Source organism: Sinocyclocheilus anshuiensis, unplaced genomic scaffold (genome assembly GCF_001515605.1).
Source record: "Sinocyclocheilus anshuiensis isolate Anshui unplaced genomic scaffold, SAMN03320099.WGS_v1.1 scaffold51, whole genome shotgun sequence".
Taxonomy (NCBI): domain Eukaryota; kingdom Metazoa; phylum Chordata; class Actinopteri; order Cypriniformes; family Cyprinidae; genus Sinocyclocheilus; species Sinocyclocheilus anshuiensis.
The window spans coordinates 3,045,878-3,061,654 of record NW_015548296.1 but is presented as its reverse complement, the minus strand read 5'-3'; the positions used below and the strand labels follow the sequence as shown (position 1 = coordinate 3,061,654).

Sequence of the window (15,777 nt, the reverse complement as noted above, 5' to 3'; positions counted from 1 at the left end):
ACATTATTTGTGTAAATATGACACATTGTCTACATATGCTGCTTCATTTCGGACTTCCTTTTAAGTTGTGGCTGTTTATCTTTGCTCTCCAGTTATTTTGTGTCTTTCATTTTTCTTTTTCTGGGATTTTAACACCTCTCCAATCTCTTTCTACTTTAACTTATTAACCGGTTGTCAATATGTCAATATGTGTTTTATCTTCAAGGGTGCCAGGTATAAGTAGAATAAATCCTCTAAAATAGAAGAAAAGGTCAAACTCTGAGCCAGGTTGTTGGGGACAGTTTGAGTAGACAGCGTTAGAGTTAGGCTGAGTAAATTAATCACAGCTCACTTTACATTTGAATGGGCAAGTTGGCATTTTCCTTGTCTTAGTTCATCTATTGGCAAAAGTGTTTTACAACCCTGTCTGCTTCCTCATGATGAAGCTGAATAAAAGATCATGGAGGAAGGAAGGCCGTTTTGACAGGTTGAGTCATTATTCAAAGCCTTATTTAATATTAGCACCACATTCTGCTCTTGTGAAGTCTAAAGTTCAGCATGTTACATCACACACGCACTAATGCCAACACAAGCATATGTATTGTTGGCACACGTGCATGAGAAGGTAAAACGTGGATCAGCCATGTAGCATGTGCATAGGTGTGAGTTTATATGCTATGTTTGTGCGCGGAAAAGAAGACTGACATTCTGGCAAACGCAGAGAGAGAACTGTGTGTGACAAGACTGTGTGAAAAACAGCTGCGAGTCCTGCATCCTTTAGAACTGCCGGTGCTAAAAGGAAGTGCGCTCATAAATATTACACTATATTCCCTTGTATATAGCTTTACTCTGATTTATTGAGTAAAGGAGAAGTGTCTAATTACTGACACTATCTGCAACTTCAAACAAAACATTGGCTGAACTAATGGCATGAATTTACTAGTTTGGTTTGGTGCTTCTAATGGCACAGCTTTGATGCACTTCAACTTTAAATCAGGTGAATTTTCTTAAAGGGGTCATCGGATGCTACATGCACTTTTACAAGTTGTTTGAACTGAAATGTGTGTTGGCAGTGTGTGTACACAACCACCCTATAATGATAAAAAAAATAAAAATAAAATTAAATCTGGTTAAATGTTTTCCCCTTTCTCAAATCGAGCTGATCTCAGATGCCTGTCTGTGTGACGTCACACAGACAGGCCCCTCCCACGATAGTTTGATTGACAGTAGCGTTTCAGCACAGACTGGACTGGCATCTTACCTCAGACCCGCCATGAGTGAGCTGTCATCAGTCCGCCATTCTTTCACCGCCGGAGCAGATGTAGACAAGAATGACTCCTAAGCGATTGAGGTGTTCTGTTGTTGGATGTAATAATGAACATAGCAGTCGTCATTTACTCCCAACATCTGAGCCGCTGAACTCGTAGTGGATTTCGTTTGTTTCTGAAGGGAACGCTCCCCCAATCTGCCTCTATGCATCTACAGAAGAAGTGAGTATAATGTTTTTTAATGAATCTTTGCAAATCGCCTTTCCTAATGATGTGCTAATTAGCAAGTTTCATGATGAATGCGGCTAAAGTAAACAGTCTCTCTGAGAGCGGCTCAGAAGAGAGGGGTGGGGTCAGCAGAGCTCATTAACATTTAAAGGGAAATGCTACAAAAACGGCTTGATCTGAAAAGAGCTGTTTTTGACGGTAAAGAAAAAGGTGTTTTTACACTACCATTGAGAAATTTTAACCAAACTATGTTACAGACTTTTCATTAAGACCCTAAAGAATCATATCAACTTGTGGAAAATGGGCATCATGACTCCTTTAACTGGATGTTAAGGAATCAAAAAGGAATTAAAAAATTCACCCTATTTTGGAAATGCATGTTGTTTGTCTTATTGTGAAAGATTCGTTCATGTATATTAAATTTTTCTGACCAAGTTCTGACCTTGTAATGTTTAATCAGAATGTCGTAACTCAGTCTTCTGTTGAAAAAGACAGACTTGTCCCTGGTGATGTAGGTCTTCTTCATTCATTCAGTCCGCTTAAATCTGCCTCACCATAATCAACTACAAGCTCGCATTCATTTTGCAATTCCCACATCTCAAAATTCAATCAGCAACCAATGCATAGAACCAAGTCTCCTTCCTACATTTTTTTTTCAGTAATCCATTATATTTGATTGTACATCACAATACTGAAGAAGAGATCGCTACTTCCATTTCATCAAGACTTTAAGACTTTTTACAGCAAATAAAACGTGTTACCACCCACAGACCAAATAAATACAAAATGTAATCATTTATTAATAATATTAATGTATTTATCTGTACAGTTAGTTTCAAATAAAAAAAAATGAAAACATTCATAAATAAAAAAGAAGAAAAATGGTCTGTAAAAGAATTAAAGCTCTAAAATAGTCCTGCTAAATATTAAAAAAATAAATAAACATATATACAAACTTTAAGCTTATAAGATTTGTTAAAGTTGCAATTTGGGTTTCAAATTCTAACAAGTGCAGAACAAGATATTTATTTTTAATGCTAAAACCAGTCCTCTTGCAGAATATTGGCTCATCTCTTGTGTTTAATTGTAAATTTCAGCGTTAACTTCCATGTTAAAAATTGAAATTCATGCCAACATAATCCCGGAGGTAGATCATCCCTTTCTAGTGCTATTTCCGCTGTAACAACATGTTAAATGTACTGGCCTCTGGATAACAGCCTAACCATGAACCACTTGGCAAGACTTTTTGAAATTACCATCAACAGTATCAGTTAAAATAGAATATAATTCACCTCAGTGGCTCTATTGTAGAGACATCAAGAATAGAATAGAATAGTTTTGCATTAGATGATGACGTGTTCATTTAGAGTATTCTGCATATTCATCTTTCAGGCTGGTTCAGATGTTTCATGTATTGCACTTCTTCAACTTGGATTACATGCAATGAAACTATTTAGTTAGGACTAATTAATTAACTCATTAGTATGCAGTGACTTGTTGAACTGTTCTGACACATGATAGTATGCCGTTTGACACCATCACTACTCAGTATGTTAGCACAGTCTTACATTATGGAATTGCTGATGATATCAACTCAGTAATAACCTATTAGCTGATGACTGTGTTCCCAATGCTTTTGTTACATTAAAAGGCTATTAATTATTGACAAAGTAATTATCATAGCATTGTTCCTAATGTAATTAAAGTGTCACTAATGGATCTTGGGACCTAATTGATCCTCGTAACTCTCCCTAACCTCTTGATCTGACACTTATTTATTTTAATAGCGGCTCTATTTTTCAAAAACAATTCCATTCATCCCTGCTGGGGTTTCACGCGGAGAGCCTTTCTGCAGATTGCTTTCCACTGTGGTCTGATAGCCTGCACACACACACTTTATGGAATAGACTGTCTAAATAAACTCTGAATGTCAGTGCCACTCTCTGTGAAGGATTTCATTTTATACAGCCACCTGTGAAAAGTATCCACAAGCCTCCCTAGGTTTCGTTCTCCTAAATTGTGCGCAATGGCAAAACCGTAATTTCCAAAATTTCATAATTACCTCTAGCAGTAATTGGCAATCTGCATGACAATTTGTTTTATTGGAAGCGTGTTTGATTTTTCCCTGACTGAAAGGAGGTTATTGTGTGTCGATGTTAAGCACATCATAATATAGTCATGTTGTTGTGATTGTCTCTAGGCTGTGGAGAGACCGACGACACAGACGTATTGGTGAGACGTGAATACTGCAGCTTTCTGGGTAACATGTCATTTCCAGCGCAGTGTGAAATCTGGGTGTGATAGGCCAATGGAGCCTGATGAGTAAACCAGTTAGGATCTACCAGCCAAAGTGTGTGTCAATTTCTGGCAAACAGTGAGACACAGGCTAACATCTGCAGGCTAAGATGGCACTGAAAATTGAAATTGACCATAAAACAAAAATTGTCCCTATTTGCGTTCTTATTACACATCCTGGTTTTATTGTGAATTGGTGCACATTATTCCAAACAAAATGTTTTGTCTTTGTTCAGCTAAATGTAAGAACATGCTCAATCTCTGAAACTTACATAACTATGACCTTTTTCTTTTTTTTAACCCCACCCCTCCAACCACCTGTCACATAGGGACCATTTTTCACTTTTTGTTCATAGTCTTGTACATTTGCATAGACACTGAAACCAGTGCAGAAACCAGATATTGAATTCCGTTTCCGAATATGATTAACAAAGAATGCTTTTTTTTAATAAAACTATTTACAAAAAGTTGAAATGCATTACTTTGCAAATGTATTTATTTAATTTTTGTGTATTCTTTTGTAACCATTTTTTTTAAATGGTCCCCCCAGTGTTTATGGCTTTGACTGAAATGTACATTATTACCATATTGACAACATATAAAATATAAGCATTTTATGAATAACTTTAACGATGTACAAATGTTTGCAAAGTTATTTTGTATTTAACAAATTAGATTTTAAAACACATTAATCTAATTTTTTATGCTTTCATTCTGTTCTTTGTGATTTATTGTACCATATTCAAAAAATATTAAATTACAAATTCAGTCATTGTTTAATCATATCTTAATCCTTTTTTGTTATTTTATTTTGTGGTACACAGAACTGTTTGCTTAGAAATATCACAGTATATAACAGGAAATAAAATCATTAGTAGCACCTCATTTTAAGGTGACGCAGTTACAAATGTTATATGTATACTTACTATAGTAATAACAGTAGATTATACATAATTACAAGCAACCCTAAACTTAACCCTACAGTAAGTAAACTTAGTTATTTAATATTACTTGTAACTTCTTTGTGTAATTACATTGTAACAACATCACCTTAAAATAAAATGTAACTAAATTATTGTCTTTGCGCATAAATCTGTCTATTGCATTTTTTATTGTTGAGTAGTAATTTGGTGTTATGGGCTCAAAAATATCTAGATAATAGTAAAAAATTAACTATATAAATATTTATTTATAACATAAATATGAAGGATTCATAAATATTCTGCATATTTAAATCACTTTCTGTTTAAGAGGCTATCAATACACTCACATTGTCAGAATACAAAAAGGTACATGTAAATGTTAAGATATGAATACAAATAAGATGACACTAAAGCGCATTGAAAACAGCTACAGAGAGAGAGAAAGAGGCCTGATTAACTGAAACTTTGCACGTTTCTAACAACCCTCCCCTGACCTGAGATACCTCTGTAGGTCAGCACGTCAACATGGTGTCTGTGACCCACCCCTCCTTCTGCTGACACGTTCGCCTTAGCGCTCCGGGCCCCTGACAGAGCAGGGACTGACCCTCGGTTGCTGCCCTTGCCTTATAACTCCTGGAGACAGTCAAAGGTCATGGCGGGGTGGCAGCAGACGGCACTCCACAGATGGAGGACGACTAGTGTTGTGCTCCTGTCACATCAGCATGCGGTGGTCTCCTCCTGAGGGAGTGAGGGAGATGAGATGAGAGGGAGAGCGAGCAAGCGAGCAAGGAGGAGACGGAGAGAGACCCCTTCCCCTGGCCTTAGTCAGTGGTAATGAAAGGACACAGGGGCAGGATGGGAAACATGTGAATCAGTGGTGTGCCGGCGAATGCCCTGAGGCACCTTGGCATTCACAGGCAGCTAGCAGGTGGCAGAGAGTCAGGCGAAGTCTGTGCACGACACACACATACCCACGCGCTCCATCTATCCCTGTCTGAATGTCACAAGCTGGGAACACAGCCAAGAGAAATCTGGGTTTTTGTGCGATTGGAGCATGTCTATGTAAGCAAGAGGGAAAAGGGAAATAACTTATTACAGCTCAAAAGGGGATGACTTCAGAAGCCTGTGGAAGAGTCATGTCAAATGTTTGTTGATGTTTGTTTGGTCAGCATGGTTTCAATGATCTGCTCACTGAATTGTTAGATTTGCGCGATGAGACAATATGGATACAAAATAATCTTTTTTTTTTTCCTTTTTATAAATCAAACACATACCCAAATTGATTAAAAAAAAATGCTATGCAGAATTCCAACATAACACGTGAGGTCTTTCGATCTATTTTTATGGAGGGTTCTTTAGAATCTTTACCTTTTTTTTTTTTCAAAAATTGTTATATTATTACATGTTATTAAATTATAACACATAAGTATTATCATTGTTGTTATTAATAATAATAGTTCTTATCTAAATAAATATAATAATAAATTAATATAAAATAAAACAACAATATTAAGTAATAGTGATAGTAGTATTAGGGCCAGATTTACTAACCACTAGCGCCAGTGCAAACTGTCTTTTGGTGTTAAACAGTACTGTCAGGATTTACTAAAGACGCACAGGGATGAATTAACACTGAAAAGGCATGGACACAGTTATGTTTTCGCCTGACCTTATTGAATATGCATTTGTATGAGTTTCCCTTTCAGACACAACATTTTTGGGAGGAGACGAGTGTTAAAATGAATCACGCAACACGATTCGCTAACGTTTGCGCTTGTCAAATTACTGGTATTTGCGTCAATTTGCGCTGCTCTTGGTAGATTGAGCTGGTCATTATGGAAATTATCTGGACGTGCCTCTGTTCTTTAATGAGCGCATTGTCAGTAAATCACCCGCAGAATTTTCCCCTCCCATTGGCTCTTTTATGGAATTGCGCTCTAATGCTAATTTGCCCTGTTTAGTAAATCTGGCCCTTAGTATTATATAAATATAAAAATATATATATATAAAGTATTATAATTATTAATGTCATTATTATTATATAAACATTCATTCATGCAGCCTTCATGAATAGGTAACCCTCTATATAATTTTTTTTTTAAATCTGTACTGTATATTCATATCTTTAGAAACTTTAGAAACTATTTTTATAATTTCTTTGAATTTTAAGATATTTAAACTGGTAAGCTGAACAACCAACAGTCATTACTAGCAGTAATCAGAGTTGAGTCTGCGCTGTGGGTCTCAGTTATGACTACAAACTTTTCATCATCTGAATTCTCTTGGCACAGTGGGGGCTGTTGACTCTTGGGGAATGTTTCTGCTGGAGGCTGGCATATAAACCAATTACTGAAGAAGTCAGAAATGAGGAGTAGATGTTGCATATGTCAGAAGAGAAAATATGTCAATATTTATACTGATAGACTGACACAGACAGTGTGCAGCACAGGCCTAATGTATCAAACGTCCAGCTTCATGTTTTCAGCCCAAATTAACTTGCCAGTTTGCTTTTTGAATATTTTAACAGTCCCTTCTGTAATATGCCATTTAATTTAATCTTTACTGTAATATAAGGGAGATCCAACAATAAAATATCATAACAATTCACTGACTCAATGATTTGGTTGCAGCAGTTCTGAAGTAAACAGCTTAATGGAGAGGAATATAATGAATGAACAATAACTTAAAATCAGTCTAGTTCTCATACAAAGATATTGTATAGGTCTAGAAGATTTAGAAATATAGTGCACAAGTTGGATAGACTACTTTTATAGAGCTATTTTTGGTGTTATATTTTAATATTTTGGAGCTGACTATGGTCATTAAGTGTACATTTTGTGGTTAACTGTTCCTTTAAGATTTTTTTTTTCACTTAGGATTTTTCTCTAACAAGGAAACATCACTGGTCCACCTCCTCACCCTCAAACCACTGTGACCTCTGAGGTGATATGACTGGATGCCATTTTTTGTTCAGTCGATCAGCTGTTCCGTTATGTAAGTGAATGCTGAGTCCAGTCAAAGGTCTCCATTCCTGTGCACTCTGACACTGTATCCACTACAGGATCTTTATCTCGATCACACCCTGCGATCTTAAATACACTTCTTCTGCTGGAAGATATTAAACGTGACAAGCCTGCCAACACCTTCAGAGATGGAGAAAGAGAAAGACAAAAACAGAAAGAAGGAGACGCAGACATGCATCCCCTCACACCGCACACGTACACAAAGCACAGAGTCCCTGGAATTACTCTCTAGAGAAAGAAGAGCTGACAGAAAATGTCATGAACAATTAGTGAAAGACATTTATGAGATAAACACAAACATCCATGATAAATAAACATGCAATAATTAATACAGAGCCACAGAATGGGAGAAGTAAGTCTGTATTTGGATTTAAAACACAGCCAGGCAAATAATGGAAGACATCTATAATCTGCCTCTCTCACTTTCCCCTCTCTCTTTTTTTTCATTATGAACATTCTTGGAAGGAAGAAAAAAGGAAGGAAGGACAAGGACAGGGATGAAGGAAGGAAAATTAAAGGAATTTAAAGATGTAAATAAAGGGAAAATTGAAGGAAGGAAAGGGAGAAAATGAGAGATGGAGGAACCAATGGTAGAAATAGAGAATAGAAAGGCCGGAAAATAAAGGAAGGGAAGAAAAGGCGAGGAAGAAATTACATTTACAGAAAGGAACTAATGATTGGAAAGAAGAATGGAAAAATGCACATTAAAAAAAACTAAAGATTTGATGAAAGGAAAAAGTACTGCATGACAGGAAAGTGAAAAGGAAGAAGGAAAATAAGGAAAGGAAGGAAATAAGAAAAAGGTAAGAAAGGAAAAGGAAAAAGGACAGATGGAGGAACCGATGGATGAAAGGAAGAATGAAAAAAAATGAAAATACAGAAAGAAAGGATTTAAGAAATATAAAAATATATATAAAATAATAATAAAGGAAGCGAGACAGAAAGGTAGGAAAAATGGAAGGAATTAAGTAAATAAGAAAAAGGAAAGGAAAAGAAAAGAAGCACTGATAGAGAAACCAATGTAGAAGATAAGGATGGAAGATAGAAAGGAAGGATAGAAAAAGTAAGGTAAAGAATGACAGATGAAAAGGAGGAAGAAAAAAGTAACAAAGGAAGTAAGGTAAAAAAAAAAGAAAACAGGAAAATTGGAGAAAGTAAGGAAGCAAAAAATTTAAGACAGGAAGTTAGAAAAAGGAGAGGAATGCAAGGTGGGAAGAGAAAATTAAGCAAGTAAAATAAGGAACAAGGAATAGACGTAAAAGAAGGAAGCAAAGTAAGAAAGCAGAGAAGAAAGTACACATTTAGGCAGTACATTAGAAAATACTCAAGATACTTTTTAGTAATTCAAAGACAATGTTAATTGTTTCACTTTGCGCAGAAATATGTTCATTTAATGCTCCAAATGCCATAATTTCCCAGCTTTTCCCCTCTCCCACCCATGAAATCAGACACAATTTGTCGAGTAAACAAGCTATTAATCTTTTAAACAGTTACAAATCCTGTATTCTGGGCATGAATGATGAATTATGTATGATAGATATAAGGGGGAAAAAATGTCACTAAACAACAAACATTTCAACACTTGTTCTGTGCCAGAGAAAACAACATTTTCCCAGGCAGTTGCTTAGCACTGTACCCAACGTTGCCGTGGGTCGTTTGCTAACTTCGGTTTCTAAATCTTATCCTGCACGTTGCCTCCTTGACAGTAATTAAAAACGGCAGTAAATCATATTTCCACAATTTTGGGGGGCAAAGTTCTTTAAATAGCTCTTTAAAAAGACATACTCCCAGGCTGTGTTGGGCAACATGTTTTTCATATCCAATCATATCATATTACATCATTTTCCAGAGGTTTTGTAAGATGTGTTATGGAGTCTCAACGCATATTGAGTCTGTTTGTGTGATTTATGAAGTGTTGTTTGGTAGTCTGTGTTTATGCTGTATGTGACAATGAGAAATCTGTCCTTCTTGTCATGATACCAGCGGCAGGAAGGGAGACTGAAAGAGCGGCGCTTGGTTACAAGCCTCAGAGGTGATATCGCTTACACGCTTGCATGGACGTATGTATACCAAGACACACAATTGAATGGCGTAATATCACGTATGTGTGAGTTTTATCACTGTCAAGCACATTTTGATCCATTTACGCACCGTATGTGCGACAATATCCTGTATCGTCATACATATATAGATGAGACATAAGCAAAACATCACACACAGCTAGATTTAGCATATAAATGCTCACACCACGTGCCTAGCACTATTGTTTCTCTCTCCGGGTTCCTCCATTACCGCGGCTCTTCTTCAAAGCACACAGATGTAACGAATGTCGCAATATCTGCTGCTTCAATCCCATTCGACACGCTAGCTGTGCCATGACAATGTGCCTCCAGCACCAGAACCCTGGCCACGAGTGAAAGTGGGTGCCCACAGGCGTCTATGTTATCAGGCTTGGTCACATTGGTAACTCCTTTGGCACATATTAGTGAAAAGCAGGGTGGTATCTGAGGATAATGAATCAGGGATGTTCCTGAACCTCATATCCAGAGCAAACGCTGGGGTCAACATAGACTGCTAGTGTGGTTAATTGGTTTTGGGAGATAACAGATTTGGATTATTGTAGCACGAAGAGACAAACAAAGCTAATGGTTTCGGCGTCACAGGCTGTGTCTCACCAACCCTTTAAATGTTCACTTTCTCACGTTCTCTTACAAAACACTAGCATTATATTCAGCATTTGGACATGCAGGCAGTCCATTAATGTTTTATTTATTATATTGTAAATAAAATCACAGCTAAAGGGCATTGTTATTGATGTCTGCAACCCCTTCAGCTGTGATTATTATTATATATGTGATGTATATTCACAATACAGTGACTTATTGCTTATGAAATAAAAACTACAATAAAATAAAAAATTATGAATCCATTTTTTTATTAAAACTTTGTTGGGAATTCTTTAAAAAATTAAAGATTATTCAAATTTAAAAAAATTAAAAAGAGAGAGGAAGAGAGAGAATTTCTTACACTAGAAAATATAGTTCCTGATATGTAGCAGAGTGTTATTTAATGAATGCTGTGCAGTCATGTAAACAATATCTTAGTTAACATATGATAACATATATATATATATATATATATATATGTGTGTGTGTGTGTGTGTGTGTGTGTGTGTGTCATAACTGTAACTAACTATATTGTGTATTTCAATGCATTTGTATTGACCAATTTGCATCAAAGACTGGAACTATCCATAAAAATGGACGATAATGTAGCGTTCACACAGAACATGGGCCTCATTTATAAAATGTTGCGCAGAAACCAGCCTAAATTCGATCTCACGATCATCTCTCAAATATGCGTACGTGTGATTCATAGAATGAACGTACACACCGAAAACGCACGTACGCCTCTCTTTCAGATGAGATCACCAGTCATCATCCGAATTCTTTCATTTAGAACAGTGAGCTGCAAGAACAGCTTACATTTTCAAAAACCTGCAGTACTCCAACAAGAAAAAGTCCATACGTCTGCTCAGACCCTGATGTGATGCTAAGCACTTTTCCACGTCAAAGGCAGTTTTTACAAATAGGAGCGTTGGCGTGGATTTAATTTTAACGTCATTTTGGACCCGTATCCGGGTCCGCAGAGTTTAACTGGTTTTAAGCGTACACATTCTAAAGATCAAATCTGTGCGTATGCACACTTTATAAATGAGGCCCCACGTTTTTGCTTTTTTCTGCAATGCTTTTTCATTGCTTTTCTGTTATTTTTGTTACCGTTTTTCTATGTCTCTCCCTTGGCCTAGTGAAACAAAAACACGTCTCGAAACACATCTCATCCCACGATTCATGGTCTTGATGCAAAAACATTTTTTGCACTCCACTGTGTTGTTTTCCATCGTTTTTCTATGTAAATATGTGCTAAATTGACATGTTTTAGTGTTGCACTTGTGTTTCGTGTCTTTTGCAGCCTTTCATGCATGACGTACCATTCTAAAAACACGGTGCTCATGTTAAAGTTCAACTTAAAAAAAAAGCATCTCTAGACCATAATTCCATTCTAGGAATTAGAATTTTTTCCAATTCCACTGCCCTGTGCCTCACAATTTACGGAAATCACGTTGTGGGTAAATCACCCCTAACATGAATAATTTCATATTAACACCTAAATTTAAATGTTGTAAATAGACTGAGATTGTGCAGTTTCCTTTTCTTGTCATGATTACACTCTAAAAAATGCTGGGTTGTTTCGACCCAACTTTGGGTCAAATATAGACTAACCCAACTTTTGGGTTAAAAATTGAATGTAAAAATTTAACCCAACGGTTGGGTTAGTCCATATTTGACCCAAAGTTGGGATGAAACAACCCAGCATTTTTTAGAGTGTAGCCTTAGTTAACATGGGATAACTTTTATCTAGAACATCTTTAAATATTCAAAAGTGTTATTACATATGTCAAAAACCGATGTCTTCAGACTGAACTGCAATGCCATTTGTCTTTGAAAAACCCTTCCCATGTGTCCTCAAAATCCAAGTTTTACGTCTCCTTTCAAATGCCCGGAACAGCAATAATTCTTTGTAGCTGGTCGTCATATGCAGTAATTAATTTCTGCTGTCAAAGCAAGCAGCACACATCACTCTAATTCAAAGACCAGACGAGATGTCATTTGCTTTTCATACTTTTCATTATTTCATAGTCTAGCATCCATAAATTATTCACTCTAAGCATTTTACATCATAGATTATTTATGCTTTGTAGCACTTTGACAAATTGTATTGTGACAGCGGTGCCAGTGGAGAATTCTTGAGAACTGGGTATGAAGGGAATGTCATTCAAATTCATTCCGAGTTCGGGGACGATTCAGCATGTGTGCTCAGTTCTGTAATAAACATTCCCCAGTCCTGGTGTTTACAACGGCTCCCTCATAGCACATAATAATCAGTTGTTTATATCAAGGTTTCAATTCACTTTCTACACAAACACAGCTGTAAGAAACGTTCACTCCGAGCGAATGTGAATTAAACTCGACAAAGGATGACAGTCCGAGTAGAAATAGCACTGCTTATGTTTATCTTTGCTTTAGGTTTTGTTTCTTTTCATTGCTGAGGAGAATTCTGGGTACATGCCACCCCATGCAAGCCAGTGTTTAAGTGGGCTCCTGGGATGCGGAGAGATTTGAGCACAAACAGTACAAACTCACTTATGAAATCTGTCTGCAATCTTACACTCATTGGCGTTCTCTTTTGTTTTATTTTGACAAGAAGTTCAAGTCACCCGGCAGAGCAGAACATCGATCCGCCAATCGAAATTGTGGGCCGTGCATGGCACGTCTCCTCCCAGGCTGTTTAAAGCGCTTAGAGGTATAGAAAACAGTAGGTGTATATATACATCATTTGAGTATCATAGACTCGCATGTGCGTTTGTTCTGCCAATACCACTCGAACACATCTACAAATGCGGTGCAGCTGTGCTTTGAAATATCACTGCCCTACTGGCGATTCTCATCTCATTTTTCTTCTCTCGGCGACAGGCCGGATCTGCAACAACAGGCCACGGCCACTAGGGAGTGGTGCAGAAATTGTCTTCAAATATTGATTCTTGAACCAAATGTGATGTTGGGTCAGACTACGTGTCAGGTTCATCCTCAGAGCACGGTAGCCTCTCGGGACGACAAGCGAAGAGGCTTCATTCCGTGTCCGCATCAGGATTTAGCGGCTTTCTGCTTCCCGGCAGAACGTCCCGACACAACAAAGCCTTTTTAGATGGATCTGTAGATAAACATATGCAGGCAGACACAAACACACCTTTGCAGGAAAAAAAAACTGAGAAAATATTCAGTCATCATTCGCGCACTTCCAGTTGACCACTTGAAACGAGAACAGGATGAGCTTTTCCCAATAGCAGCAGACCTAAAAATACACCCGGACCATCCCAGGAGAGGGCTGGCAGTATCCTGGGGTTCAGTAATGAGAATTTGAGATGGCACTCGACCCTATCTCCCAAGGCTCAACACTGGAATCACAGTGGTTCTGATACATTCATCACAGCTCACAAAGCAGACGGTTGGAGTCTGAAGGGGCTTTGAAGCCTGGAAGACGTCTGGGCAGGCCCAGGGCGAGCCTAGAGTACAGGGCTGTCTTGTAGGGAGAAAACCTCATTCGACACTTCACAAGCCACCAGAGCCCTGAGAAAGACATACAGAGATAAAGACACAATGGACAGCATCTTTCTGCAAGTTCGATCCAACCCTAGAAAAGGTAATGCTCAGCAAGAGCGAACAAAAGGGCCGATTAGAGTTCAGAATTCACGTTTAGGTTAGGTTAGAGTCTGTGGAGGAACACATTGAGATTAGAAAACCGGTGATGAATGGTGGAGCTGATTCTATTTCAAACTTTATTTCGTTGCAGTATTGGGCATGAGTTATGCCTCTTCACATTGGAGCTTATCTTTAAACACGTTCATTATCTCAGTTGGCACATTGCTAACCTGTTTTCAGAACTTCACAGAGTACTTTTGAGAGCTTCACAGTTAAACCAGAAAGCAGAATGGTAAAAACAAGATACTGTATTTCCTTGTTTAAAAGTGCACCAAGTAACTTTCTGGTTATGTTTCACTTACAGATCACTTGAATTTTATACTGGCACCTAGTGGTGTGGATGTACTGTAAAAGTTTTTTGTTTAGTTTTTTTATGCAGATGCATTTGGCACCCTCTTATTAATTTATTCTGAAACCAACAGTGTCTGGTTATAGGGGTTGCCAATGAGTTGTATTTGGCAAGTCATGTGATCAAAGCATCATGGTCCAATGTGCCATTTGTAGAATAAAACAGCTTTTATTTTTAAGCATTTTAAACATATTTATCCATATTATTCATTTATTTAGGTTTTAAATCTAGTATAAAATGTACTTAGTGCACCTTTAAGTGGTTTGTGGATCTTTTTACAGAGTAACATAGATGTTTTTAGCCAGCTGTCAGTTTTAAAAGTTTTTTGAAGGGGATTGCATCTGTAAAGCTCACATTACATAACATTTTACAGCAAGGAGGAGCTGTATTTTACTGCAGTTTACCATTGTTTTACTGATGACTACATCACTTGCATTTCTACTTTGCGCATTTGTGGAAGGAAGCTTCATAAATGTTTCTCTCTTGAATTCCATCTTACACGGACAGTAAAAGACTAGAAAACGGAAAACGTCTCCATATGATCTTATCTAGTGCAAAAAAGTCACCCATGAATTTTTTATTTATCGTTATGATCCTATTCAGCAACCCTAATTAGAAGTGCAAAATGACTTAAAGGAAACATTTGACCCAAAAGAGCAAATGATAACTTGTGAATCACACATTCAGAGCAATCCCCACCCTACACATGAATATAAAGTTTGCTGTGTGCTGGAAAGCGGATAAACAGTGTTCAACTACTGTCTCATCATCATCAACCTGACTAACACACACTTACACACAGACACACAAGCTCCAAGACAGGCCTGAACTGTCCACAGTTTGTCCTACAAGTCCCACGTCCTACAATCTGTCTCACACATGCACACGCATACACACAAGAGAGCCAGTGGAAATCCAAAAAGTCACTTTCAGCTGACAAATGCAATCTCTCACATGAGCACCTGTGTGTCCAGTATCTTCAGTCGAACCTCGGATTTATACAGAGATTCTTGTCCATCCTCATCTTCTGTCGAAGCAAGGTAGCCATCTATAGTCTACAGTGAGTTTGTCCATCTTTCACATGTATGGAATCCTCTGTAATGTCAGTGTCTTAAACAAGAGGGTCTTCTTTTCCATTAGGGGTTGGTAAGGAGTCTTGAGCCTCTTGGTACGGCAGCCATGTTCTTGCTATCGAGTGACCTATGAATGAAAAGGGAGGTAGGATTAATATATTAGAAAATCACTAGAATGGCAAGCAATGTGCATCAAGATGTTTAATCAATATTTGTCTTTTGCAGTAATATACCTTAACTTTCTAAAAAAAAATTAAAAAGGAATATATATATATATTTCTGTCATGACAACTTTCGGAGGGATTGGCATGGTAATGTA

The 15,777-nt window shown here is 37.4% G+C and overlaps 1 protein-coding gene across 1 annotated transcript in view; it reads right to left on the bottom strand.

The window, feature by feature from the left end:
- Nucleotides 1–15,508: 15,508 nt before the first annotated feature.
- LOC107655986 (protein FAM19A4-like) overlaps nucleotides 15,509–15,777 on the bottom strand; it is a 22,220-nt gene continuing 21,951 nt past the window's right edge. Inside the window, exon 5 of the mRNA XM_016443615.1 lies at nucleotides 15,509–15,585. Coding sequence (XP_016299101.1) covers nucleotides 15,574–15,585 — 12 coding nt within the window. The 3' untranslated portion in view covers nucleotides 15,509–15,573. The remainder of the gene's footprint in view (nucleotides 15,586–15,777) is intronic.